Source organism: Tamandua tetradactyla, chromosome 7 (genome assembly GCF_023851605.1).
Source record: "Tamandua tetradactyla isolate mTamTet1 chromosome 7, mTamTet1.pri, whole genome shotgun sequence".
NCBI lineage: Eukaryota > Metazoa > Chordata > Mammalia > Pilosa > Myrmecophagidae > Tamandua > Tamandua tetradactyla.
The window spans coordinates 60,504,037-60,529,852 of record NC_135333.1 but is presented as its reverse complement, the minus strand read 5'-3'; the positions used below and the strand labels follow the sequence as shown (position 1 = coordinate 60,529,852).

The window sequence follows — 25,816 nt, the reverse complement described above, 5'->3', positions numbered from 1 at the left end:
GGTGACACTCAACATGTGGTCTCCATCACCTGGGAACTCTTTAGAAATGCAAATCCCCAGGCCCCACCCAACACCCCTGAATCAGAACCTTACCACAGCATTCTGCTTTAAGCAAAACTTCAGGTGATTCTGATGTCCCTAAAACTTGAGAACCACTGCCCTGGGGCATGCTGAGTTCCAGCCAAACCCAATTTCTCCCACTTGACCACCTGGTTAAGGAACCTAATACAAGACACCTACATTTTGCTGCGAGCTACAGGTTGTTACAGCGATAATAACAATTGCTGGCATTCACTTGGTGTTTGATTAATTGATTTGATTAATTCTCACAACCCTCTGAAGGGCACAGTTTTCACTGCAGCTGTGAAAACTGAGGCACAGCAAGGTTTCACAGGCTGCAAGTTGAGGTCGAAACTACCCTGCCTGCCTGGCCTAGAGAGGCCTGGGTAAAACGTTCTCCTAATCCAGCTGAAGGTAAGCTCCTGGGAGGGACCGGCCAATTTCTTAAAACAAGGCATTTCTGCCTTGGAATCCAACATCTCATCAAGGAAGGACTAGGGCTGAAAATGCACCCCATGCTGTGCTTGGTGCTATAGGGAAGATGGAAAAAAGACCCATGTGTTTCCTGCATCTCACAGCTTCCCTGGGAAAATAAGCTGGAATCTGCAGCTCCTTGCTTTGGGCTCTTTACTTTCAAGAGCCTGCTTTTCATTTTCTGCTAGTATCGTATCTAAGGCAATTTTTTTAAAAAAAACTTGAATTTAAGTAAGATGGGGGGCATTTATTGTACCATGCCGATACTGAGTGATTTCGTGTTCTGCTGTCCTGCCCCACTGTGACGTGAATCCACACTTAGAGATGGCTCTGGAACCATGGTTCCAAGGGGGAGGCCACCCCTGGAACCATGGAAGAGCAGTCCATAAGACCAACCCGGAGACGGTACCCCTAGAATAGATCTGATCCCAGGGCTCAGATCTATTCTGAGCTCTACCCAGCAAATACCCTTTGGAAAATACTCCTGGGGACTTAAAAAAAAAATGCTCTGCTTTCTGTACCTCCAAACCTCCCCTTAATCATGGATGGATAAAAGTGCCCAGTATGTGACTCAGATGCTCTCTGCTTGGATGCCCACTCCTTGGAGCTTTCTGGGAAAGTTTGTCCAATTTTATTTTATACCTTCCTATTTATCCTGTCTTTCCTTTTGGGGGCCCTTGATAATATTCTACTGAACACCTCGTGGAATCCTTCTCTACTGATATGGAAGGCCTGAGTAGGTAATGAAAATGAAGCCCTGGGGTACCAGACAGAAGGGAGAGTTGGAGGGAACATGCACAAACTTCTGCACGAGCCCCAAAGGCAACTCAAACATATGGTTCATCTTCATTATTAGAGGATTCTGCTTTTGCAAAATCTGCTTGCTACAACGTAACCTCAAAATCAATACTTGAAGCACTTTCACAGACATGCTCAGAGCAGTGAAAAATCTGAGTTGCCTGATGCACACATTCCCAGCTGAAGTTGAACAAGGCCAGTCTGCTTTCTTATTTCAGCTCTCATACTGTAAACAATGAGTATATTTAATGCCATGTTTTTGCCTTTTTGTGCTTTTTATGGTGGCTTTGCTGTTTCAGATGGCCTCCAATCGTAGTGCTGAAGTGCTGTCTAGTGTTCCTAAGCACAGGAGGCTGTGACACACATCATGGAGAAATGACATGTGTTAGATGAATTTAGTTCAGGTATGAATTACAGTGCCATTGGCCATGAGTCCAACATTAGTGAACCAACAATACATATTAAAAAAGGTGTCTTTAAAAGAAACACGCAGTGCTCACTTTGGCAGCACATATACTGAAATTGGAATGACACAGAGAAGATTAGCATGGCACGTGTGCAAGGATGACATGCAAATTTGTGAAGCGTTCCATATTTAAAATTTAAAAAGAAATAAAAGAAAAGAAACACACATAAAACCAGGTTTATCTAACTTACTGATCAGATTACGAAAATGTTGTGACCAGAGGCTTTTGAGAACCTCACCCTGTATTTTCCCTTACAGTTATGATTCAGTATTCGCTAATCCAATGTCCACAGTGTCTTTTTTCATAACCACTGCGAATAATGAGAACTGGCTTCAATTAAAACAATGGGACCAGTCAAGTGCAATACCACTATCTGCTGTGTGTGGCCCCTAGGACACAAGTTTACCACCCATTTCTTTACACATAGAAGAAAAGGAGCCCAGATAGGTAGGTAGTGTCCCTTAGGAGCCGGACACTTCTACCATGGAGCTGCCAAGATTATGTTGCAAGTTTTCTTCTGCGCTTGTGTGGCCACCTCCTCCTGCCAATGACTTGTCAGCAGTGGGAGGGTGGAGCCTGTTGCCTTTTCAATGATGAACAGAGTATGAGGGCCATGGCAGGTACTCAAGAAACACTTGGTGTATCTCTGAATTAGGCAGAATTTTGTCAAATGGATTGTATCTTTACTCACTGCCAGGAGAAAGAGGGAAGGTTCTAACTGGGACCATGAGAATGGATCATGAGACGGCAAGGAAGAAAGAGAATCCCGAGAGGCCTGGGGTTGAATACTAGCTCTTAGTCACTATGTAAGAAGAGAAATTATATGCTCGTGTCTACATGACAGGATTCCCAGAGGATGACCAAATGCAATGGACACGGAAGCCGATGTAAAACAGCCCAGCATCAGTCAGATGACAGGCACCTCCTATAAGCTCTTATGCAAAAGGTACTGTCTTAGGCATTTTACACCCATCAGCTTATTTCACCCTCACATCAATATAGTGGAGAAGGGATTGCTATTGCCTCCATTTTACCAGTGAGGAAACAGAGGCATGGAGAGGTTCCATAATTTGCCTCAGGTCACACAGCTAGTAAGTGGCAGGGTCAGGATTCAAACCCAGATACTTTGGCTTAGAGAGGTGCAAATGAAGTTGCTGCCTTAGGGAGGAGGGTGCCAGGGCAAGGCCTCGGAGTACCTGCTTGCCACGTCCTCTTCGGTGCCCTTGTCCAGCACGCTGCTGAGGTTGTGCTCCGCCTGCGTCTCCTCGGGCACCTCCTCTAGCCCTTCTGCCTGCTTAACAGACAGGCGGTAGTTCTCTAGCTCAATCCTTTCAGGGGTGCCCCTCAACCTCTTGGCAATGCTGGGCTCCTCAAGGCCATTCACACTCGAGCCTGCAAGACAAGCAAAGAAGCGAGTTCTGATGACAAATTATGGAACTGAATGAAGGCAATACATTTAAGCCACCGCTCATGTCAATGAAAGGGGACATAGCCCTGCCTGAAGGTCAGGAAGCCAGAACAAAGGGCAGATTGAAAGCCAAAATGGTCACCGATTTGGTACAGGCCAGGAAAGAACCCAGCCTTGAGAGGGGTGGAGCTTCTCAATACAGGGGAAATAAAGATTGAGTGTCTGCTCCTGATGCTGAGATGTGCCCACTCTCCTATATCACCCCTTAAGTCAGGCAATGGTGACGGACTGAGTATGAAGGGGGCTTGGCAGGGGCTTGAGGTAGCTCTCCAATTTCCCAGGCTTCTCAGGCCACTACCACTGGCAGGCGGAGTGGTTTGCAGCTATTCCCAACGCTACCAGTTCAGGCTTGTGCCTCATATTTGGCTGACCCTGTCAAGGGTTTCTGGGCCAGATGCAGTGCAGAATGCCTCACAGCTTAAATCTGTCTGTCTCCTCATATGAGATTCATGTTAAATATTTTTGAACCAAGGAGCAACACAGCAGGTGCTGCTGCGTTTCCCGCCCCGAGTGTCACATTAGTTCCCGGTGATTGAACCTGACTACCTGGTTAAGGCAATGCCCCCCTGAGCCCTTCACTAAAAGGCACATTTGATGTGTTGAGCAATCCTTAGAAACCCTGGGAATATTCTGCCCCCAGCGTCCTTGTACCAGGAGTTTCAGCATCCACTGATGATTTTGTCTCAGTCAGTGATTACAATGAGGGCCACAAAACGTGATCTTTCACTATGTTCCTCCTCCACCTATCGCAGTAATTCTCATGTAAAGAAGGGCTTTTCGCTTTACTCTTTTCAGCACCACTTGTGGATTTGGAAGTGCTTGAATGTTTTATTTGACTGCCTTTTCTCTTTAGTCTCCCCTAACCTAGAATAGCTCCTCTCTTTTCCTCATTCTGTTGCAATTCTTTCTGATGCTCCTTACAGCTCCACATTAGCTCTAGAGAGGCACACCGTTTACTCTTTAATGTGTCCCCATAATAGCACATGGATTTAGAGCCAGACAAACCCAGATTAGATGCCAGGTTCTGCCAGTGACTGGCTGAAGGATCTTAGGGAGATTGATGACTCCTCAGAGCGCCTATCCTGCCCGCTGGTGAGGACAATGTTCACTCGCAGGGCTATTATTATTAGTACATGAGATTATACACCCATGTACACGTGCGTGTATGTGAGAAACTCTCTGCCCCATACCCATTAGTTACCTTCCTCTTCTACAAAAGCCTGGTACACAGGCAGCCTTCAGTAAACAGGAGGCTAAACAATATAGCCTACTGCCATTGTCCAGCAACATTTTCACCACCATTCCTTCTTGAGAATACAATGTGATAATTTGGGTGCATTCTTGTGTTGGTTAGGTTGTATCCGTTTGCTCTGCATTAAAAACAAATAATAGCTGCTTTACAAAGAAACATAGGAGGGCAGCAGGAGAACTCAGGTTTCCCCCATGGGTGGCAGTTTGGCAGGACTAGAACTTTAAGTGGACAGTGGCAGAGGATTGGAGACGGCAGCAGGCCAGGATCAGCCCTGCATCCTGGTCACCAGGTAACGGATTAGCCCTAGCGAACACTGGGTTTTAGCACGAGATATCATACCAACCCAGTGTTAGGTGATGGGTGGTCTCCTATCAGACAAAGCCGAGAACCTCCAAAATGAAGGACTAAAGAAAAAGGATGGGAATATTGAGTTAGCAATTCCCCTGGCATGATAGATTGTGCAGAAAATGTTCTGGAAGCCTGGCACTCTTATTGTGTACAATGTCTAGAACCTCTTTCAAGTAGCATTAGAAAGAACTTTATACAGATCCAAGCATCACAGGATAAGATCTTCTCTTAGTGCATTTGCAAGTTACCAAGATATCAATATTTTTCAGAAGAGAGCATCTTTCAAATCTAAAGAATCTTTGATGAAAAGCAAGGCCCTTGTATATTCATTTACAGATTCAGGTAAATATATCACAATCGGTCTAAATACAACCCCCTGGGTTCATGAGTACCCTGAGCAAATGGCCCCCAGTCCCACTCTTAATGCCCTTGGCAAAATCACTTCAAACGACTCTGTTCCATTCTTTACCACTGAGCTCAGGGTCCCAGAAGTATTAGCTACAATACTTGTGTAGGACACTTGGAAGATGAGGACCTAAGTGGACTGCAGATGATGGCGGGGAGCAACGCAGGTGAACCCAGCCTCAACACTGCCCACACCCACCCACCAGAGCCCTAGAAGACTATAGGCTAGCACCCCACTGTGCTAGCCCATCATTCCTAGACATTGGACTTCCTGTCCTCTCTTCCTCCCTGTCAAAGCCCACAGTCTTGACATCAGACAGATGAGAAGGCTCCAGAGCCCCTGTCTAAAACATCATTTGATTGTTTTTTTGGGTGTTTTTGACAACTGCCCTTAAACAGAGAGCAGATGAAAAAGGGAAATATTGTGAAGCAATCACACAATTATAAGCCTTTGGGGAACTCCATAAATATGGAATAAAAACCAGCATTTCTTTTGAATGAGAGAAGAAAAGTAGTTAAGAATATGAACTATCACTTCAGGGAAAACAAACAATGATCCAGACATAAGCAGATTCAAGGTGGAAAGAACAAACACACACGTGTACAAACACACTGGAGAAGTGATGTCAGGTTTTGGTGTATGTTGAATGCAGTTTGCCAGGAATTCTATTAGAAACCTGGGAAACAAAGCAGATCAACATGCTCCTTAGTCTTAAAGAACTACAGGCTACTCAGAGAGAGAGTCCAGGAAAGGAATCATTTCAATATAATGTATCATATTTTGTCCAATATGAGCAGAGGATACTGTAAGAATACAAAAAAAAGGGGCAATTTAGTCCACTCAGGATACAAGGCTGGCACCCTCAAGGAATAAGTTAGGTTAAAAAAAAAAAATTCCATGAGAATTTTTTCCAAACAGGATGACTGAAGTTCAGAGACATGAAGTAATCTACCCAAGGTCACACAACTAGTGAGCAGCAGAGCCAAGATTTGAATCTGGAGGACAGCAATAATTCAGTAGACTACTGTGCTGTTCCTAGACCTACAGACAAAGAGAAGGAAAAAAAAAAGAGAGAGAGAGACCCATGTCTCCATAAAGAGTCCTGTTTTGTTCTCTTTGGGAGTTTTCACCATTTATTCTTCTCCCCACTTTAACTTTTTGGACAAAGAATGCAGAACTTCACAAATGCATCATTTCCAGCTGAGAGTCTAGCAGTTGGAACAACATTTTCTCCTCCTCTCAATGCTATTTCTCTGGAGTTTCTTTAAGCTCCACAGACAAATGGATCATCAAGCAACAGAACTTGGCAGTCAAAGCTCAGAGCTGGGAAGGGGAGGGGAAGTGCTGACTTAATTCTGGGCTTGGCCACAACCAACAAACAAGAAACCAGAAGCACTCAGAACTATTCAGATCATTCACACATATGCCCCCCAGAGAAAGGATGCTTTCAGCCAGAAAACTGAGAAGTATCTCACTAGAGATTTTGCAAAAATCGAGGTAGGAAGGAGACTGGCCTCTGCTGTTTTACCAAGGCTCATTAGCTTTACATCCACATAGTGCTAGGACTCACTCTGGAATTTTCCATAACAAGGGAGTACACTGCAGGATGTTCCCAAGGGCTAGGTCCCCACATGTGCCTAGTCTTACCAAAGGGAAGGTGATACTCAGTGGATACTTGGCAAGTACCCTGTTACAGTTTGCTAATGCTGCTGGAATGCAACATACCAGAAATGGATTGGCTTTTAGAAAAGGGATCTATTAAGTTACAAGTTCACAGTTCTAAGGCCATAAAAATGTCCAAACTAAGGTGCATCCAGAGAAGGATACCTTGCCTCTAAAGAAAGGCTGTCGGCATTTTTAGACACTTCTGTCAGCTGGGAAGGCATGTGGGCAGCATCTGCTTATCCTTATTCCCATTTCTGCTATCTTCAGCTTCTGATTTGAGTGGCTTTCTCTCTAAGCATCTGTGGGTCCTCACTTAGCTTCTTTGGGGCAAACTCTGGGTTTCATCTCTTAGCTTAGCATCTCCAAATGTCTGTGTCTCAGTTTCATCTCTCTGCTTTCAGTGTCAGCTCTGAGCTCTCGGTTTTCTGCCTTTTATTCTCTTCATAGAGGACTCTCATAAAAGGATTAAGACCTTTCTTGAATGGGCATGGTCACATCTCCATGGAAACAATCTAATCATGTCCCACCCACAAGACTGGATTAGAACAAAAGGGCTTTTCTGTGGTACACAGTTTCAAACCAGCACATACCCGAAACCCATCAACTGCCCAAATATGCTACCACTGTTAGCCCTTTAACCTCAAAATACCAGAGGAGATTTAAAATAAAAAACAAAACCTGACAACATCAGCATCTTGATTCTCTGACCTGAGCCAGGGACTACAGGACATGGTGATGATAAAAGAATGCAACACCGTGACAGACATAGAACCTTCCGAGCCTGGTCCCCTGGGCTGGCTCTTCTCTCATCAACTCATGGAAGGGCCTGGGAAAAGAGATTATGGGCAAGCAGGTATAGAAATGTTACCTGGCAGTCACTGGTTTGGAGAATCAAAGTATAACCGGCCTGGCAGGCTAACTGGCCAAGACCCACCAGACCTTCAACGTCATGCTTCAGAACAATCACCACCCTTCAGGGACTTTCCAGTCAGAAGCAGACCAAAGAGTTGGAATCATTTCCAAGGCTGATTCTTCACTAAGACAGGTCACTGGGAGGCTGATTAAGGCATCACACGTTACCAAAAGGAAACAGCTCCCAGGATCTGGGCCGTATCCTAAATAGGAAAAAGGCTCTGGGCCTGACCTAAGGGCTCTGTTTTGGAACAGCCACTGGCTATGTGAGCTCCATATATCATCCCGAAAGAAATATTTTTCCTAACCAGACAACCTGCTCTCAGCTGATGTGCAAGAGCTGCCAGCAGCCTTTATTTCTGTATATCTAATTCCTGGAGAGAAGTGAGGGACATTTGAACTACTGAAGAGGTCCTGCCACCCTCTTAAGGCAGCTCTTCTTCCCTCATTGTTCTCTGCAGCAGTTACGAAATGAATGTGAAGCCCTAGTGCCAGGTAGTCAGCTGCAGAGAACACTGCAGAGCTTTGGGCACCTGCAAAGGGATCTGCACACCCAAGGGCTTCTTCTCTGTGTGCCCCATATTCATCTCTGGCCTGGTTTCCCATTCATTTGTCATTTCCTTCTTTATAAGCTTGGAGAAGCGGGAATGAAATCTGAAAGTCTGATGAAGACTTAGGAAAAGGGGCAGTGAGTTAACCTTGTTTCTAATCATGTTCTCCATATCAATAAGTAGGAGAATACACAGATTCATTCCTTTAACTGCTCATTCAACCAATTCTTACTGAGTTCCTACTTCTAGCCAGGCACTGTGCTAGGAACTCAGACACAGAACAGGACAAGACGGGAGACTGCTGGAGATTAAAGACCAGGTGGATACAAGCAGTCAACAACAGCCATCTGCCCATAAGAAATGGCCCTTGGGATTTTAAGTAATGATGGTCTCCTCTGAGTTGAGAAAAGCACCCCCTGCCATTTGGGGGTACAGAGAGTTGATTCTCCTTATGGTTGCTCCCTCTTAAATTCTGTTTCCTTTATCAAAAGTCACTGAATATATGGTCAAACATATGGACTAACTATAATAGAAAAATTCGGTGAACTAAATTTTTAGTTCATGGGTTATCAGGTTGGGGTTTATTATAAAGGGTCCTATATTGTAAGCTCTTACAGCAGTCACGTATACATAGGAAGAGTAACTGTTAATTCTAAATTCTGGGAAACTGAGCTGTTTGTCTATAACATGGTCTTTCCCAGAAACTTCAGGTATTTATGTGACACCTGAGACTCAGAGCTAGAGCTCAGAAGCTATGAACATCAGCAGTACTCCATATAGGAACTGTTGAAAAAGTGGTCAGAGTTTGAGTAGAGATATGAATAAAGCTGATCTGGATAGAACTAAGGTATATTAGAAGACTGGATAGAGGATGATATCGTCCCTATTTAAAAACATCAACTTCTGTGTGAGACTAAATGTAGAGATGTTCATTTGGTGCAAAATTTATATTTGGGATAGTATATTCCCTAATTTAATTTGTATGGTCAGTTTAGTTGAACACCATAAGTACATGGAATCTTGAATAGGGCAGGAGATTTTGTTGGTTTGTCCAGGTTAGTGTGATGCCCTGATAAATCCCAGAACGACTGGGGCAGTGAATAAAGAAGTGTTTACAAACTCCTCTTGGGGGAATGGGGAGAAAGGAGGAAATATTCAACTTCTTCATTTGGAGAATTTCTGATACTCTCACAAGCAGTGGGGACAACCAAATCAATAGGCTGAGCCCTCGATCTTGGGTTTCTCCCTTATGAAATTTATTCCTGCAAAGGACAGGCTAAAATTAGGCCTAAAAGTCACTCTTAGAGACCCTTTTGTTGCTCAGATGTGGCCTCTCTCGCTAAGCTAACTCAACAGGTGAATTCACTGCCCTCCCTACTACATGGGACATGACTCCCAGGGATATAAACCTGCCTGGCAATGTGGGACAGAAATCCTGGGATAAGCCTGGACCTGGCATCAAGAGACTGAGAAAGCCTTCTCGACCCAAAGGGGGAAAAGAGAAATGAGACAAAACAAAGTTTCAGTGGTTGAGATTTCAAACAGAGTCAAGAGGTCATCCTGGAGGTATTCTTATGCATTATACATATATCCCCTTTTCATTTATGGTGAATTGGAGTGGCTAGAGGGAAGTACTTAAAACTAATGAGCTGTGTTCCAGCAGCCTAGATTCTTGAAGACAATTGTATAAAGATATAACATTCACAATGTGACTGTGTGATTGCAAAAACCTTGTGTCTGATGTTTCTTATATCCAGGGTATGGATAGATGAGTAAAAAAATATGGATAAATAAATACATAAATAACAAAGGGTAAAATAAATTGGGTAGATGGAAACATTAGTGGTCAATGAGAGGGAAAGGTAAGGTATATGATTTTTCTTTTTATTTCTTTTTCTGGAGTGATGCAAATGTTCTAAAAGATGATCAGGGTGATGAATACACAATCGTATTGTGAACCACTGATTGTACACCATGTATAGAATGCATGTGTGTGAAGACTTCCCAATTAAAAAAGAAAAAAGTCACTGGATATTTGGGCCATAACTTCCCTTTTAAGGAAGAAACAAGTCATTTCAGAAGCTCTCTTTCCACACATATCCCCAAAGCCTCACCTGCCTATGATTTTGCACAAAGAGAAGTACCAAGCCATGAGCTGGGTCTGGACCACACAGACACTCAAGATGATAAAATGGCCAGGCCAGCAGCAGAAATCGAGATTCCAAGATCCACGACATTTTTGCAAAAGAGACCTCTGTGCCCTGCCAGGTTCACTACCCCTCCTCCCAAAGGGCCCCACCAGTACAAGGCTGTAAGGCGGGGATCTGTGGGAATGATATGGCCACTACACTTTCCAGTGCTTCCTCAGATCCTGGAAGCAGGGATGACACAAGCTATAGAGGTGGCTATTCTAAATCAGAAACCACTGTCCAGTCAAAGGACTTTTCCCCATTTAGGACACAGCCTGCAGTCCTGGGTACTGCTTCCCTGTGGAATGTGTATAAAGATGCAGCTGGACCCCAGGGGTCTGACTGGGCAGCTTATTGCTTCATGAAGAATCAGCTTGGGAATTAGACACTTTTTTTTTTTAAACTAAATTTCCCTCAGGGCAAACACCATTCAAATTGGGTGTCATTTTGGCTCATCAGCGTAAAATAACAAAATGGGTCATGACCTTGGGGACATCATTCCTTTTTGGTAAGTCAGATAACATTATCTAGCATCAGTGGGAGATGGGCTTTGGCCTGGTATTTGGAGGAGCAGGTCACTCCAGCTTAGACCCCAACCCAGGCAGTAAAGCTCTGAGGGCTGGTTCAAAGGCTCTGCTATTTACAAAAGGCCTTCCTTTGATTATTAACATAAGATGCCCAGAGCCCCAAACTTGGGCTTTGCCCCACTTTTAAAGCCCTTTGGTTTATTTGCTTCAGCAGACTTGCTCAACCGGGCTCACATTTTTATGCCTTTTATAGCTATTTTCTCATTCCAAGAGGGCAGTGTCCATGTGTCCAAGAGGACACTTCTCAACTGCTGAAACCTATGACTGGAAAAGGAGTCTCTTGCTTGGGAGGCAAAAGAAAGAAATTTCCATGGCAAGGCAATTCTCACCTATGCACATTCATCCTCCTATAGACTCCTTCTGGAAGGGTAAGTTCAAAGAATCCTACCAAGAACACACAGCATGAGGATATAAGATATGTTTCTATTTGTAAAGAAGGCAACAAAGACATGAACTGAGCATTTACTATACAACTACTTGTGACAGGCATGGTGATAAGTATGCTACATAGTTACATATTCTGGCCCCTGAATTGTCACAACATTCTCATAATTGACTCTTTTTTTAAAAATCATGATTCCATGGGGGGGCTGGGGGTCGTAAGTCTCCATGATGTTAAACAACTTGTCCAACAGATCAAATGAGGCCAAGCTAAGATTAAACCCAAATCTGTATTGCTCCGAAGTTAGTGCTCCTTCACCCCACTGTGCAGGATGGATTTCTTTTTTTATTGTTCCTCACACACAAATTATGTATTCTGCATCTGGGATAATTGAGAAAAGTAGGTCATGGGGGCTCAAGGGGCAAGCCCAGCTGCTTTTTTAATTACCAGAAGAGTTGGGAAATTCTGAGTTAAACATTACCCAACAGAGGCAAAGAAGGAAAAAAACCCAACAGGGAACAAATCAGCATCATACCAGGAAAAACCACCTCAATGGGATGGGAATACCATGCAGATGGGATGCTGTTTCTTAAGAATGCCAAGGGCACCTGCCTGCCTGCCTGCCTGCCATGGGGAGGCTGTGAGAAGGACTTTCTTCACCACAATCCTTTGCTCTCAATCTGCACAATCCTATGAAACTTTTACTTTACTTTTTTTTTTTTAATAGAAAACTCAGATTTGTTAGGCTATTACAAAGACAAAACAATTCTCCTCTGAAGTACTTTGAGAACTTTCACTTGTTTCACTGGTTGTTACAGAATATCACCTAGGAGGTTGGAATTTGAAGGATATAACCTAAGGTTATAACAGAAAAGACTAGAATTTTTCAGGGTAAACAGAGATAAGTGAAAGGAGCAAAAATTGGTCAGAAGGACAAGACTTGTGTTAGTGGTAGTATGTGTGGCTGGGATGTTTCTGAAGAGGCTACCTAGAGATGTCTGAATTAATTATCCAGGGCCCCAAATCAGTAAAAGACCCCCAAATTAGTAAAAGAGAATAAACAGATAGGCTAAAACTCCTCTGAGATATTTTGTCTCTCCTTAAGGAATAAGGGTATCCTTAGATTTCAAAGGAGCCTGTCTCTTCCCCACCTAGTCTACCTCTATCTCTAAGCTGCTGAGCATTGTCACCACACAGGCCTGCTAGCTTACAAAAGATGCATATAGTGAAGGCAGCAGGAATTAAAGGCATGCTCAGAGAGTACCTAGACACAGAAAGTTTTAGACTCAATGATAAACTACACACACCCTCTTGATTAAGTTAATTCACCTTTGTTAACAAAGGTCACACGTTTCTTCTGCTGGTGACAACCTGCTGTCTGAGTATAGTCTGTCCCAAGAAAGTACTGGTTCAGGTGCATTTTGGAGAAGGAAAAAGATTTCCATCTATCCCCACTCCACTGTATAAACAGAACCAAGTTCTCTCCTACAGTAATGGTTTGAATCTTAAAGAAGCATAAGTCATTTCCAGGATATATCTTCATCCTCAAATTGTCCAGCAACTGTTGGTGCAGTATCTGCCTCCATCCCATCTTCATCATCTCTTATTGAGTCTTCTGCCTGGACCCCAGCCTTGTTATAGTGGCTGCTCACAAACTGAGAAAGCATTCCTTCTAATCTCTCTATGTGGCTTGGCCTTCTGCTGTTAAATGGGATAGTCATTCTTCATAGGTATAAAATGTAGGAATGTCCCCCTGCCTTTGTTCATGTGCTTCTGCATCATACTCTTCTTCATCATAATCATCTGAATCTTCATCCTCAGGATCTGGATGCAAAGCCTGGCATTCACACATTGTGGTGACAATGGCTTCCAATGCTGATCTATCACTAGGCACAAATCTAAACTCAGCAATATGTTCATCATCATCATTGTCCTCTTCTTCTTCATCAGCAACAAATTCTTCTGATTATTCTTCTCCAAATTTGGCATTCACCCTAACATATAAATGTTCTCATGGATAGAAACTTGGGTCCCTGGACACTAGTTATGCAAACTAATGGTGGGATATTCCAGAGAGAATCCTATTCCAGAGTCATCTAACCAAGACAAGTGGCTCTCAGTGATGTAAAGGGTGCCAGTACCCAAGCCTTTCCCATCTAGCACAGCTTTGGTATCTGGCAGCTCGTGCTGAAGCCCCTCAGCGGTGCCGGATGGTGGAATACTTCTGAGGAAGTTCATTGCAGCAGGAAACATCAAGACACAGGCTGGAGGGAGCAAAGGCAACCGCAAACGCAGTTCACTGCATCCTGTCCTGGAAGTTTGGAACTTCTACTTTTAAGTTAGTTTTCTAACATTAGATTATTTTTACTGTTACCATTATAGTATCTTCCAAAGGTGCTTTTTAGCAAATGGAAATCCTGGCCCACATCACTCTATCTGGCCAAGACAAAAAGGTTTCTTTTAAGGTAGATAACCCACTTTCCTTTTTTTTTTTTTTTTTTCTCTCCTAGCACATCATGTACCTCTCTTGAAAGTATGTTTTTCTGTTTTTGTTTTTTGGGTTTTTTTTAGGCGCTTTCTAACACGTCACAGATAAAATTTTACTTCTTATTTTATGGTCATTTGGGCCATAGTCCTACCCCATGGCTACCTCTCTGGTGTGGGGAAGCTGTAGGAATGTCGAAGGCACTGGAGTTTGGCCATATTCCCTTAAACCCCAGTAGTACTGCATATACCTGCCTCCATGCAGCTGAGGGTAAGCACTCAGCAAAGGACACCTGCTGTGTAACTGAGCTAACTAATTTAACTCATTACTTCATGTATATGTCCGCAAACCAGGAGGTTCTATACAGCTAAAGACCAGTAATCTACTGCTGTGGATCATAGGCTGGTCCTGGAAATCCTAAGGGGCAGGCAGAAAGAAGTATGGTTTAACAGGGTACCCCAAGACCATTCCTGCCCTCTCTCTTACTCTGTCTGCCCATTGTTGCCCCCTCTGCCTACTGGCTCCATGTCTGCACTCTCAGTCAGCTCTACATGCATCTTTACTACAGTACCATCTCCTTCTGTTCAGGGGTCTGAGTGCACCAAAGTAGGGGCTCTTCTAGGGAGGGAATTGCTCTAGTCCTCTGTTTTCTTGGTGCCTTTTAGAATGTCAGATGCCCAGTAGACTTCAATCTCTCCAATGCTCTAAAGGAGTGTGCCCCGTGGCTCTCCCAGGTCAGAGTGGGCCCAAAAGCATCTCAGAGAGGTCCATGTTGCTGGTGGAACAGCCTTGAGCCCTGAGGAGGCTTGGACTGCAAAGTCTTCCTTCCAGCCCCAGCCCAAGGTTCATATCCCCTCACAGTTTAGTGTGAGAACACCATGAAATGCCCTTTGAGAGCCACGAGAGTAATGTTAAACACTGTGGAGCTCTGTCAGCCAAAAAGGACAAGCCCACACCCCAACTAAAAGAGGTGCAGATGCTGAGCCCTTTCAAAAACACAGATTCTCATGTATGGCCTGTCTTTAGCTAGCCAAAGAGAAGATGTGGTTTTGGAAAAGCACTAAAATTGCCTCCAACAATACACACAGCTCCACCTGACACCCATGTCTATCACACTTCTGCCTCCATCTGTTAGAAGGTCAGTTGACTGACCCCAAATGGAACCATGAGTGTCTAAGGACAGAGAGGTGCTAGAGGAGAGGACAGATACCAAGGACAAAGGCTTAAAGGCCAAGAGCCTTCTGATGGATGAGGATGCAGCAGTAGCTGGGCAGCTAAGTTCTTTGGTCACCCATAAAACCCCCATCCCAGTCCGGTATCAATTCTACAAGAGGAAAGCAAGACCCCTCTCCTGCAAGCGGACCAGGAAGTATCTCTGAGCCTCTTGTGGGTTGGGGACCAAACCAGCACTAATCCAGGCAGCCCCTGAGACTGCAAATAAGCTCTGCCTAAGATGAACCTGACTCTCATGTTAGGTGTTGAAAATTCAGCTTAGTGTAAACCCTCTCTGTGCTTGTTTGTGCTTTTGTTACCATAGTGAAAAGCCCTGAGGGTGTCATGGGATTAGCAGGTGACTTCACATCCCATCCATGCAGGCTGAGGAAAAAGCAATGCCAAATTTAGCCAAGCATTTGCAAGGATTTAACAATGCTTCAAAAGAGCTGGCATGCAATGCAGGTCAAATGCCCCCAGTCTACTCTACTGTCATCCAAGAAGAGCCAAGCCTTCTTCATTGTTCCTCCTGTTTCCCTAAATTTCTTTTATATTCCAATGGGCCAAGCTGTCCTAACCATACAGGAAGTACAGACTGAAGAGGTCACCAACCAATCAGCAGAAACAATCCTAATTTTACCTTCTCATTCCAATTATTTCAGTGTTTTCTGGAATCCCTACCTATGGTAATCATGTTTGATATTCCTCTAATGCTTCTTTTTTTTTTAAGGTCAAAAAACTTATATTTAGAATTTGCCAGCCAGACTCAGTGTAGATGATCCCAATTGTGTTGGCAACATCCAAAGCATCATAGTCAGGAGCCAGTGGAATATATGTTTTCTTCTCTCCATTAGGCCTGATCAGAGTGTTGACCTTGGCCACATCAATGTCCGAAAGCTTCTTCGCAGCCTGTTTGATCACATGCTTGTTGGCTTGACATCCACAATGAACACAAGTGTGCTGTTGTCTTCAATCTTCTACATAGCTGATTCAGTGGTCAGGGGGACCTTGATAATGGCATAGTGGTCAAGCTTGTTTCTCCTGGGGGCGCTCTTCTGAGGATATTTGGGTTGTCTTCTGAGACTAAGTGTCATGGGCTGGTGGAATGTGGGTGAAGTGAATGTGTGGATCTTTTTTTTTTGTAGCTGTGGACTCCTTTCACAGTACTGCCTCCTTAGCTTTCAAAGCCTTTGCTTAGGCTTCAATTTTGGGAGGGGCGGGGGCTTCCTTCTTCGCTTTAGGTGCAATCTTCATGAAAAGGCTCTCTAATGCTTTTAAATAAGTAAGTTTCACCTTTTTTCACCTTAAGACATACATAGAGAGGAATAGGTAGTATTTTTTCCCCCATTTTATAGATGAGGAAACCAAGGCTCAGGGAGGTTACAAACAAAGATGGCAAGGATAACAAAGGCCATTGAACTAGAACTCAAATGAACATCTTCTGCTGTTAAAATCTGTTTGTTTCATTTAGACAGTGCTCAAATCCCTAAGGCTGTGGTCACCATAGGAGGAGCACAGTCTGGGGGTGCGAAGACAGTTTATTGGAGTACCAGGAAAAAACACTACCACTTCTCTTTTTAATATTTTAGCTCTGGCTTCTAGGATGTTTTACTCTAGAGCACACGATATTAGCATAGTGGTACCTACCTGTGAATAAGCACAACTACATTGGGAAGTATGTACTTCCATTTAAATAGGGGTGGGCAGCCAAGTTTGGAGACCATTGCTTTAAGATTTTAACATGGCTTATATGACTTATTCTCATTCATTCTCTTTCTTGATCTCTGACTGGGAACAATACTATTAAGATTAATTACATGCCAGTACCTTTTCTTTTTACTTTAATAGTCTAGGTCAGTTGCTCTCAACTAGTGCCCACCCTTCTTCCCCTTCCACCCCAGGACATCTGGCAATGTTTGGAGACATTATTGGCTGTGACAATTTGGGGAGTAGGGCATTCTGGCCCCTAGTGAATAGCACTAAACAACCTATAATGCATGACAGCCCCCACCAAAAAGAATTAAATGGCCCTAAATGTCAATGGTGCCAAGCTTGAAAAAAACCTGGCCTCAAGGTCATATCAAACTATTTCTAATTCTTTCCCAACCAGGCCAACCGCTCCACCAAATAATTTGATTGTGGTTTGAATGAGCACAGAGCAGTGAGCTCAGGAATCTTCATCTTTGTGCCAAGGTGATACACACCTGGACCAAAGGAAGTGCAAACACATGCAGGACACATGACAAGAGCATGCTTGGTTTGCCCCCACACAGGGATGCCAGGGAAGATGTCCAGATGCTGAGGGACAGACTCTACTAACTCTACATACCATGAACTGAGCTGACATATCCTAGTATCCTGTGAGACCTTTAGATTCCCTGCCATCTGATGGCACAATCCCATTCATAAAAGGTAATTCTGTACATCCTCTGCAGTACTGCTCAAAGTCAATCTCTATATCCCCCCGTGTGTCTCTTGTGTGTAAGCCCTACTTTCAGGCCAAAGGGAGACCAAAAGATGAATTTAACTACTCTCCTCTCACTTACTTCCTCCTAGCCAGATGCTAGAAGCCTGCTGACATTATAGAAGGTCCTCTCATTAAACCCAGCGTGAAAATTAAGCTTGAGGGCAGATGTGGAGAAACATAGCTTCTGTGTTTTTTTTTTTCTCCTTCTTCTAGAAACATCCTATCTGTGGGCTCCAAGGGCTCCCTGTCATGGCAAGCCTTTGCAAAGGTGAGGGCAAGGCTATGCCTGTACATACTCAGGAGACTTCACGACATCATCTCTGGGCCCAAACCCAATTTCACCTAACAAGGCAGAACTGAAATCACTCATCTGGAATGATCCATATGTTAAGCCCAAAGAAAAAAGAGCCCATCACTTTAAGTACATATTGAGTCCCAAATGACCCAAACTTGCAAGAGAAGAATTTCTGTATTTCTCTCCTGTCTCATGTGATTTGCCTATACTATCGGTTCAAAAAGAGGTGTAAGAATGGGCCACAGTGGCTCAGCAGGTAGTTCTCATCTGCCATGCCAGAGACTAGAGTTCAATTCCCGGTGCCTGCCCATGCAAAAAAAAAAAGAGAGAGAGATAGATAAAATCATCTCTCTCTACCACCAAATCCAACACAGGACAAGGACAGGTAATTTCTTATGAGGACTATGAAGGGCAGTTGTAAAAGTAGTAAGAGAAGGAATATATCAGCTTTACCATCACAGAGGTCTTTCTATTTTTTTTTTTTTTTAAGTATGGTAAGATGAGATACTAGAAAAGAGGTAAGCCTACAGATCTTCACATCAGAAGCAGTTACACTGAGGCTCAGAACATCCCCCTGAATATATTTCCCTGCTCCTCCCATTTGCTGGCAGGGTCAGTTTCCATTTGGAAGGGCTGTTTAAGGCTTACTCTTCATAAAACAACTTTAGGTTTGATATTGTACTTTGGGTAACCAAAAAGAGGGTTGTTACAGAGAAAATGAGGAGGGCGTCCAATTTCAGATTACTGTGAGTCACTTCAAATGGTTATTATCCGCAGCTTCTTTTGATGGCTCTCCCTTTCACATCTTAGCGATGAAATCCTTTGCTCTTTAACCTACCATCTCTCTGACATTCCTAGCCATGGTATCACTGTCAAAGAAACTGGGGGATCTTTACATCCCAGGAATAATCAAACGTACGCTCACTGACTTAAACAGGGCATTCACTCATGTTTTACACACCAGCTTATTTATGGGGCTCAACTTATTGTTGGCTTCATCTTACCAAGTGCCGGCAAGTCAGGGTTTAACAGACAAAGGTTCCAACCCTAACCCTGCACTTTTTTTTTTTTTTTTTTTTTTATTAATTAACAGAAAAAAAGAAATTAACCCAACATTTAGAAATCATACCATTCTACATATGCAATCAGTAATTCTTAACATCATCACATAGATGCATGATCATCGTTTCTTAGTACATTTGCATCGGTTTAGAAGAACTAGCAACACAACAGAAAAAAATATAGAATGTTAATATAGAGAAAAAAAATAAAAGTAATAATAATAGAAAATAAAAAACCTATAGCTCAGATGCAGCTTCATTCAGTGTTTTAACATGATTACTTTACAATTAGGTTATTATTGTGCTGTCCATTTTTGAGTTTTTGTATCTAGTCCTGTTGCACAGTCTGTATCCCTTCAGCTCCAATTACCCATTATCTTACCCTGTTTCTAACTCCTGCTGGACTCTGTTACCAATGACATATCCCAAGTTTATTCTCGAATGTCGGTTCACATCAGTGGGACCATACAGTATTTGTCCTTTAGTTTTTGGCTAGACTCACTCAGCATAATGTTCTCTAGGTCCATCTATGTTATTACATGCTTCATAAGTTTATCCTGTCTTAAAGCTGCATAATATTCCATCGTATGTATATACCACAGTTTGCTTAGCCACTCTTCTGTGGATGGACATTTTGGCTGTTTCCATCTTGCACTTCTTATTTACATTGCCTTGATCAAATTTACTGAACCTCGGTGTGTCCACTCCCCCCACTTGTAAAATGGAGATAGTAATTGAATCCTCACCGGGCTGCTGTGAGGATTCAATAAGTCACGCATGCAAAGCACTGAGGTAGAGCCTAGGGCAGAGTGAGGGTTTTATGTTTATTATTAAACTTTTCTTGTTACTGCTGCTGCTGCAGTTATGTATTCCTGTGTTATTTTCTATGAATTAGTACTAAAACTCATACAACTAATATGAACTAGTATTAATCATCATATGGGCGAAAACTTTGAGTTTGCACATCTTAAGTCTTACTCCCTATTTTTGAGGACAAGTCTTGGGCAGAGACGAAATTGCTGTCTTAGTTACAAACATAAGAGGAATGCAGTGAAGGTCAGCCCCTGGGCACAGGTATTTTCCACAGCAGGGAAGATGGTTGTTGGCCCTCAGCAAAACTGCCAAGCCAGTTAGACCTGGCTTCTTACCTCCTGCAGCTCTTTAATTCCCCTTCCCCAGGGGCCCAGAGTTGCAAACTTCTCTGATATTCCAAAGCTCCTGCAGGTGTCTGCACAGCCCTAGCGCCACCTAACTCTACCTGTGCTCCAAGTCACTGTTCCTCTACCAACACCAATTCCAGAAAAGGTAACCCCAGCTGAAAGAAAGGGCAGGTGGCCAGTTTAGAGTAATTTAAATCAGATGAAACTCAAGGGGGGAAATAGATACTTTAAAAAGAATCAACTGACCCAAATAAGTCTCCAGCTGGTAAAATGGGGGAGAGAAATTTTATAGCTGGCTCTTCTCCACCTGGTCCTCCTGGACCCCTAGTCCCAGGAAAGAGGGAAACAAGAATTAAGCAGTTATAGTCCTATTATAATTGACAGCAGCTATTCCTTGGATAGCGGGATGAGCTCAGTCCAAGAACCTTACCACATTTTCACATCTTAGAGACAAACTCTTTTTCCAAAGGTCCCAGTTAAAATCTACCTAATCAACTTTTTAATTTGCGTGTTTCAACTCTAATTAGCAACCAAATGTCAAGTTGCTTTTCCTCTCTGGAGTCTCTGGCTTTATTAACCTTGAGAGAAGCAGAAGATAACCCATCATGACCCCCAAGAGAGCCTGTGGCAAGGCAGAGCTGGGGTGCTGGCCTCCCTTTCTGCTGAAGTGTTCCAAAATCTGTTTTTGTAAAAAAATCAGGGGACCTGTCTGAGGGGTGTGAGCCTTCCTCACATTTTGGAAGCATGTGACCACACTTGTGCACACATATCGCTGATGTGGGAGAGAAGCCAATTTCAACGGCAGGCTTGAGTTAGACTGGGTGATGGTAGTGACAAACAACCTCTTGCACACTGTCTTTCTAGGAGATGCATTAAAATGCCTCAGAAATGTTCAGAAAATGTTCATAAACTGCTTGTGCAAACCTATACGGCAGTTGACCAACAGGAAGCAAAAGGGAGGAGGTGCTCACGTGGCAGGTGAAACCTGGAAGTAATTGAAGGAGAGTCAGTCACATATACCTGGAGCTCCACCTCTCTTCCCAGGTGTATGGAACATGTTTAGGTGCAAAAGCCCACCCTCCAGAGCAAAAGCGGTGAAGAGGCAAGGAGCAATTGTAAAGAAAGAGGCATCAGCAGCTGACACACAACACATGATCGAAAATTCTGGGGGGTAAGACAGAGGAAGCCAGCAGTTCTGTGAACTAACGTAGGCACAGAAATGAAAACATGAGTTCCACCCCTGCTCCTTTCTTATGACTAAGCTACTTGCTGGCACTTGCCAAATCCTTGGCTGCATCTGCAGGGCAAGGTAAAGACTGGTTTTGGAGTCTTAATGAAGTTTTAGAGCTTGCAGAAGGGGCTAGAATTCAGGGTGGTCTTGCTAAATCTGTCTGGTTGATCTGATGAAAAGCCCCCCCCCCATTGTGGGTGTTTTTATTACATCTGCACCTTCAGGGTATACCTGTGGCACCTGGGCTCTGCATAGCATTGTCCTGCCCTATCAGTCAGTGTGAAGACAGACAGTGACCCATTTTTCACTGCCTATCTTCTCCTTCCATGTCTGTGTTTCTCCTAGGGAGAGTATTACTTAGAGAAATTACCAGGGAATTTATGAAAAAAAAAAAAAAGAGAGAGAGAGAGAGAATGGGTTTCAAGAAGTTTCAGAAGGAAAATGAGACCCAAAGGGAATTCTCCAAGGTCTCCAAGATAGGTGGTACTAGCCACACCCACTGTTGCTACCCTCATGTCAGAGGTTCTGGTGTATCTTTTTACACAATGGCGGCTTTGCTTCCCTTTATTTTATATGCAAGCATATTTCCATTTTTACCAATGATTCTAAATCTATTTATTAATTGCCAGTCATTGCATGACCCCCCCATTCCCCAATCCCAATTCTTTCTCTTCTAACCTTTTGCAGGCATCAGAACCCTGATTTAGCAGGACAGCAATGAGCAGGCTAAGGGAAGCCACCCACACACTCACCAGCAATGCTCAGATGATTAAAATGCAACAAAGGACAGCATTAGGAAGAGTTGTATTCCATGGAGGGGTAAAGACCCTCCCTGACAGGAGAGGTATCTAATGAGGGGATCTAGAGAATCCAGAAGGCTGCTGCTGTATTCTATGGAGAAGCCAAGGAACTCCTCTAGTCCTCAGCTGCTTGGCGTGAATGGAGACCAGGACGGTTCATTAACAACAGCACATCTGGATCCCTAGAGCCCAGTAGGGAAAGCTCCAGCAGGGGAGTAGCAAGCCTGGCACTGGGGGCAAAGTGCATCCCCCACCAGGTGACCACTTGGGCCCAGTTCAGCCCTGAAGCCAGATTCATGCCCACTGTAGCCAGTATGCCAACACAGTAGAAGAGGCCACCCCTGCTGAAGTCAGCAGCAGTACATGTGAGAATGAGACTTGAGGGAAGCCAAATGGAATTGGATATCCTAGCTCAGCATCCAGGTCACAGCAAAAACAACATGGGAGAGATACCAGCTGGGGAGGGAGAGTAAAGACCTTCAATATTGGGGCTCTAGGAGCCAAGGCCACTGAGCCTGAGGGTGCCCCTTTAAAGACTCAAGGCAGAGGGGAGGATCCACTGGCTCTCCCAGCTCTCCACAGGGTATGCTTGAGTCAGAAACGTGAAGAAGCCCTGCTACATGCCCCATGGCAGTCCCAGGCTCAGGGTGGAGTGCCTGTCCCTCCATCTCTCTGGCCTGTAGATTCTCAGTGCTGGCTGGCTAACATGGGACGCGTGAGCCCAGGAGAAGTCCTTACTTTTTTCCTCTACCTCTGGCTGCTACAAAGCCAAACTTCTTCCAGTAGGCCAAGCCCCTGAACATGGGCCTTCCTGTTAATGGAAATTTGTAGTTTGGATATAAACAACCCACTTCCCACGTTTTAGACACCCGTGCTTTCTCCCTGACCTCACCCCCAGAAGTGAGCAAATCCTGAGGCACAAAAGCTTTTACACCCACTTGTGTGACTTGCCTCAGTTTCCTTCTGTCCCACCCACCAGTCAGGAGAAAGGGAGGGAAAAGAAAAACTCAGAAACCTGAAGATTGTTTGGAATTTATTCTCTTAAATAAGAATGGTAACATTTGCCAAAAAAAAAAAAAAAATTAAAAGCACAATACCTTGATTTCACAGTAACAGGAAAAACAAAGTTACACAATTAAATTTAAAAAAAAACCCAAAACCACGCACAAAGAAAACACACCAAAAACTCACAACAGCACAAGATAAAAACAAGGGCAAAAGAAAGCAGCCTGGACAAGTAAACATCTTTGGCATAGCAAACCTCCCTAGCCCTGGCTTTTTTGTACCATGGCCGTGGGAATGTACCTTGTTACCTTCCCCTCCAGCCCTACCCCTGCCTCTTCCCCAAGCTGAGTGGCTTGGGGAAATATGTGAACCCCTTAATTCACGAGTCAGAACTTCAAGACCATGATGGGACTCCTTTTGGAGGGCCTAGAAATGTTCCACTGTCCAAAAGAAAACAGTCACACACAAACTAAAGCCCGACAGGCAGCAGAGAGAAGGAGTCGGGCCACTCAACAGCCTGAACACAAAACAGAGGGAATGTGGGGGGGTGGGGGTGGGACCTCACTAGTAACAAAGCCCCTGCTTTTCTACCTTGTTCTAGAGTTTGCTTTCAGAGACTGGAGTGTGAACTGCTTGTTTTCTGAGATGCCTGCTCCCCAAAGTCTTCCCCCACACATGTGTGCTATCCTAGGCTGCTGTGTTCCCCACCCCACTCCCACACCCAAAACACTGACCAGATCTTAAGCCAGGTCAGGGACAAGTGCATTCCTTGGAAATAACTGAGCAGGGATGATTGTGAAGCAGATGCATAGCTCCCCAGCGGAAAAGCTCTCATTTCTAGACCCAAGGAATAAGAAGCCATTTAGAAATGGCTTCTTTATTATGGCTATTATTATCTAGGCCCCAATATATAAATAACTAGCTACCTATATATGTGAAATTTATCTATCTAAATATTCACGCATCATCATCAACTACAACTCTTGGGTTGGAGAGTTAAGCAGGACTGGGGAGCTAGGGACTTAGGCAAGACTGCAGAGTTCTTTTTGTTCTGCTAACAGATTTTCCGGAAATTTCTACAAGGAAAAAGGGCTCGTGCAGCGGTAAGGTTTGCTAATGTCTGTCTGGCAGGAAGCCAAAGGTTAAATGGAATTCCTTGTGCTAAGCCTTCAGGCTGGTGTGGGAAATGCCTGGATTCTGTAATGGCCCATTCACACATCCAAATTATGGAACCCAGTAGTGACCAAGCAAGGAGTCTGGGGGATAGGTAGCAGGCCACTGCCGCAGGGTACTCTACGAGAGAACTTTTTAAATGTAGATCATTTCTCCCATAAGGCTACGCCTAATGTGTTCCTGACATCCCATCTCTGTCACCTGCATTATAATAAACGTTCAGAGATACTCAGAGCAAAGCTCCTATCTTTTCCTGCTCTGACGCCCTCTGGCATTCATGGTTTATTTTTTTGTTATCCACTATGTGAGATGAAATGGGGGATCGTCTTGGCAAAAAAGATTCTCAAAATCATGTAACCAAGGGTCTGATATCTCCAAGGGGGAAAGTTTCCATTTGGAGTTTTCCTAAACTCAGGGCACATATCATGAGGCAGGGTGAGGAAAACTGAGCAGGCCCACCAATCTGTAGCAGGCAGTAGAAGCAGTGTGGAGACAGCATTTACAGAATTTGGGGACAGAAAAGAGGGTTTTCTATATTAAAAACACATTACAAACAAAAATACTATAACAACATGTCCCAGACACTACAGGTGGCAGCAGTTACAGATCAGAAAGACAACACTTTAAAGCAGGCCTGAAGCCATTCTTTACACTTGTGGGTTGTACCTTTTTTTTTTTTTTTGTAACAGTGGGGAAGTCGGTCATTTTGGCACAAGGGAGGAAGAACCTGAGGGAGAGGAGGGAGACACCACAAAAGAAAGAGCAGATGCAGGGCCCACAGAAAGCACGACAGGGCAGGCCACCGACCCCAGGCCCAGCCTTTCCATTTCTGCCTCCTGGGACTGGATATTGGAGGAGGGTCTGTCTACACATGGGAGGACAAAGTGGCTTCGCCCACAGCCTTTTCTGTTTGGAGAGCAGGAGAAGAGATGTGCTGTGGGCCTGGGGTTAGGGCTGCTCTTAGGGACACACGTTCTAGAGCACTGTCCCACCTGGGCATTTTGGAACCTTTCCACAAGGAAACTCAAGTTAACCAAATGAAGCTCTAGCTTTAGTTTGGGATTTAAAGGAGGAAATCCCTGCCAAAGAAACCCATTTCATGTCAACTACAAAATGCTGCCCAAACTTCTGTGGCTTTTCTACAAAGATTAGCAAGTTAGTCGCCTCACAGGGAAAGCACCAGTCTTCAGAGCACGTTCAGAAGCTGCAGCTGCAGTTTCCAAAGGCTTAAGTCCCCAGAGGCCAACACCAAATGAGCCCCACCATCCCTATGTTCTCTGACCTTCTCAGCACCTGAAGGGTCCCTTAGCCCAGGGGGACCATACCTTCCTCCACTCACCCTGGAGGTCAAGCTGTAGTCCCTATGGG

At 44.1% G+C, this 25,816-nt stretch overlaps 1 protein-coding gene, 1 non-coding gene and 2 pseudogenes across 7 annotated transcripts in view; 1 reads left to right on the top strand and 3 right to left on the bottom strand.

The window, feature by feature from the left end:
- MICAL3 (microtubule associated monooxygenase, calponin and LIM domain containing 3) overlaps positions 1-25,816 on the bottom strand; it is a 191,721-nt gene that overhangs the window by 46,508 nt on the left and 119,397 nt on the right. For 5 of the 6 annotated variants that reach the window (XM_077169549.1, XM_077169550.1, XM_077169551.1 and 2 more), the window contains one exon: positions 2,996-3,191. In XM_077169549.1, coding sequence (XP_077025664.1) covers positions 2,996-3,191 — 196 coding nt within the window. Of the gene's footprint in view, positions 1-2,995; positions 3,192-3,217; positions 4,638-25,816 lie in introns of those variants that run through there. The other variant, XM_077169553.1, reaches the window with a different exon arrangement.
- LOC143642969 (U6 spliceosomal RNA) lies at positions 1,825-1,931 on the top strand. Its single transcript, XR_013156026.1, has one exon. It is a non-coding gene; the product is annotated as a U6 spliceosomal RNA (small nuclear RNA).
- Positions 13,080-13,812, bottom strand: LOC143691291 (methylosome subunit pICln pseudogene; annotated as a pseudogene).
- On the bottom strand, positions 15,947-16,510 carry LOC143691292 (large ribosomal subunit protein uL23 pseudogene; annotated as a pseudogene).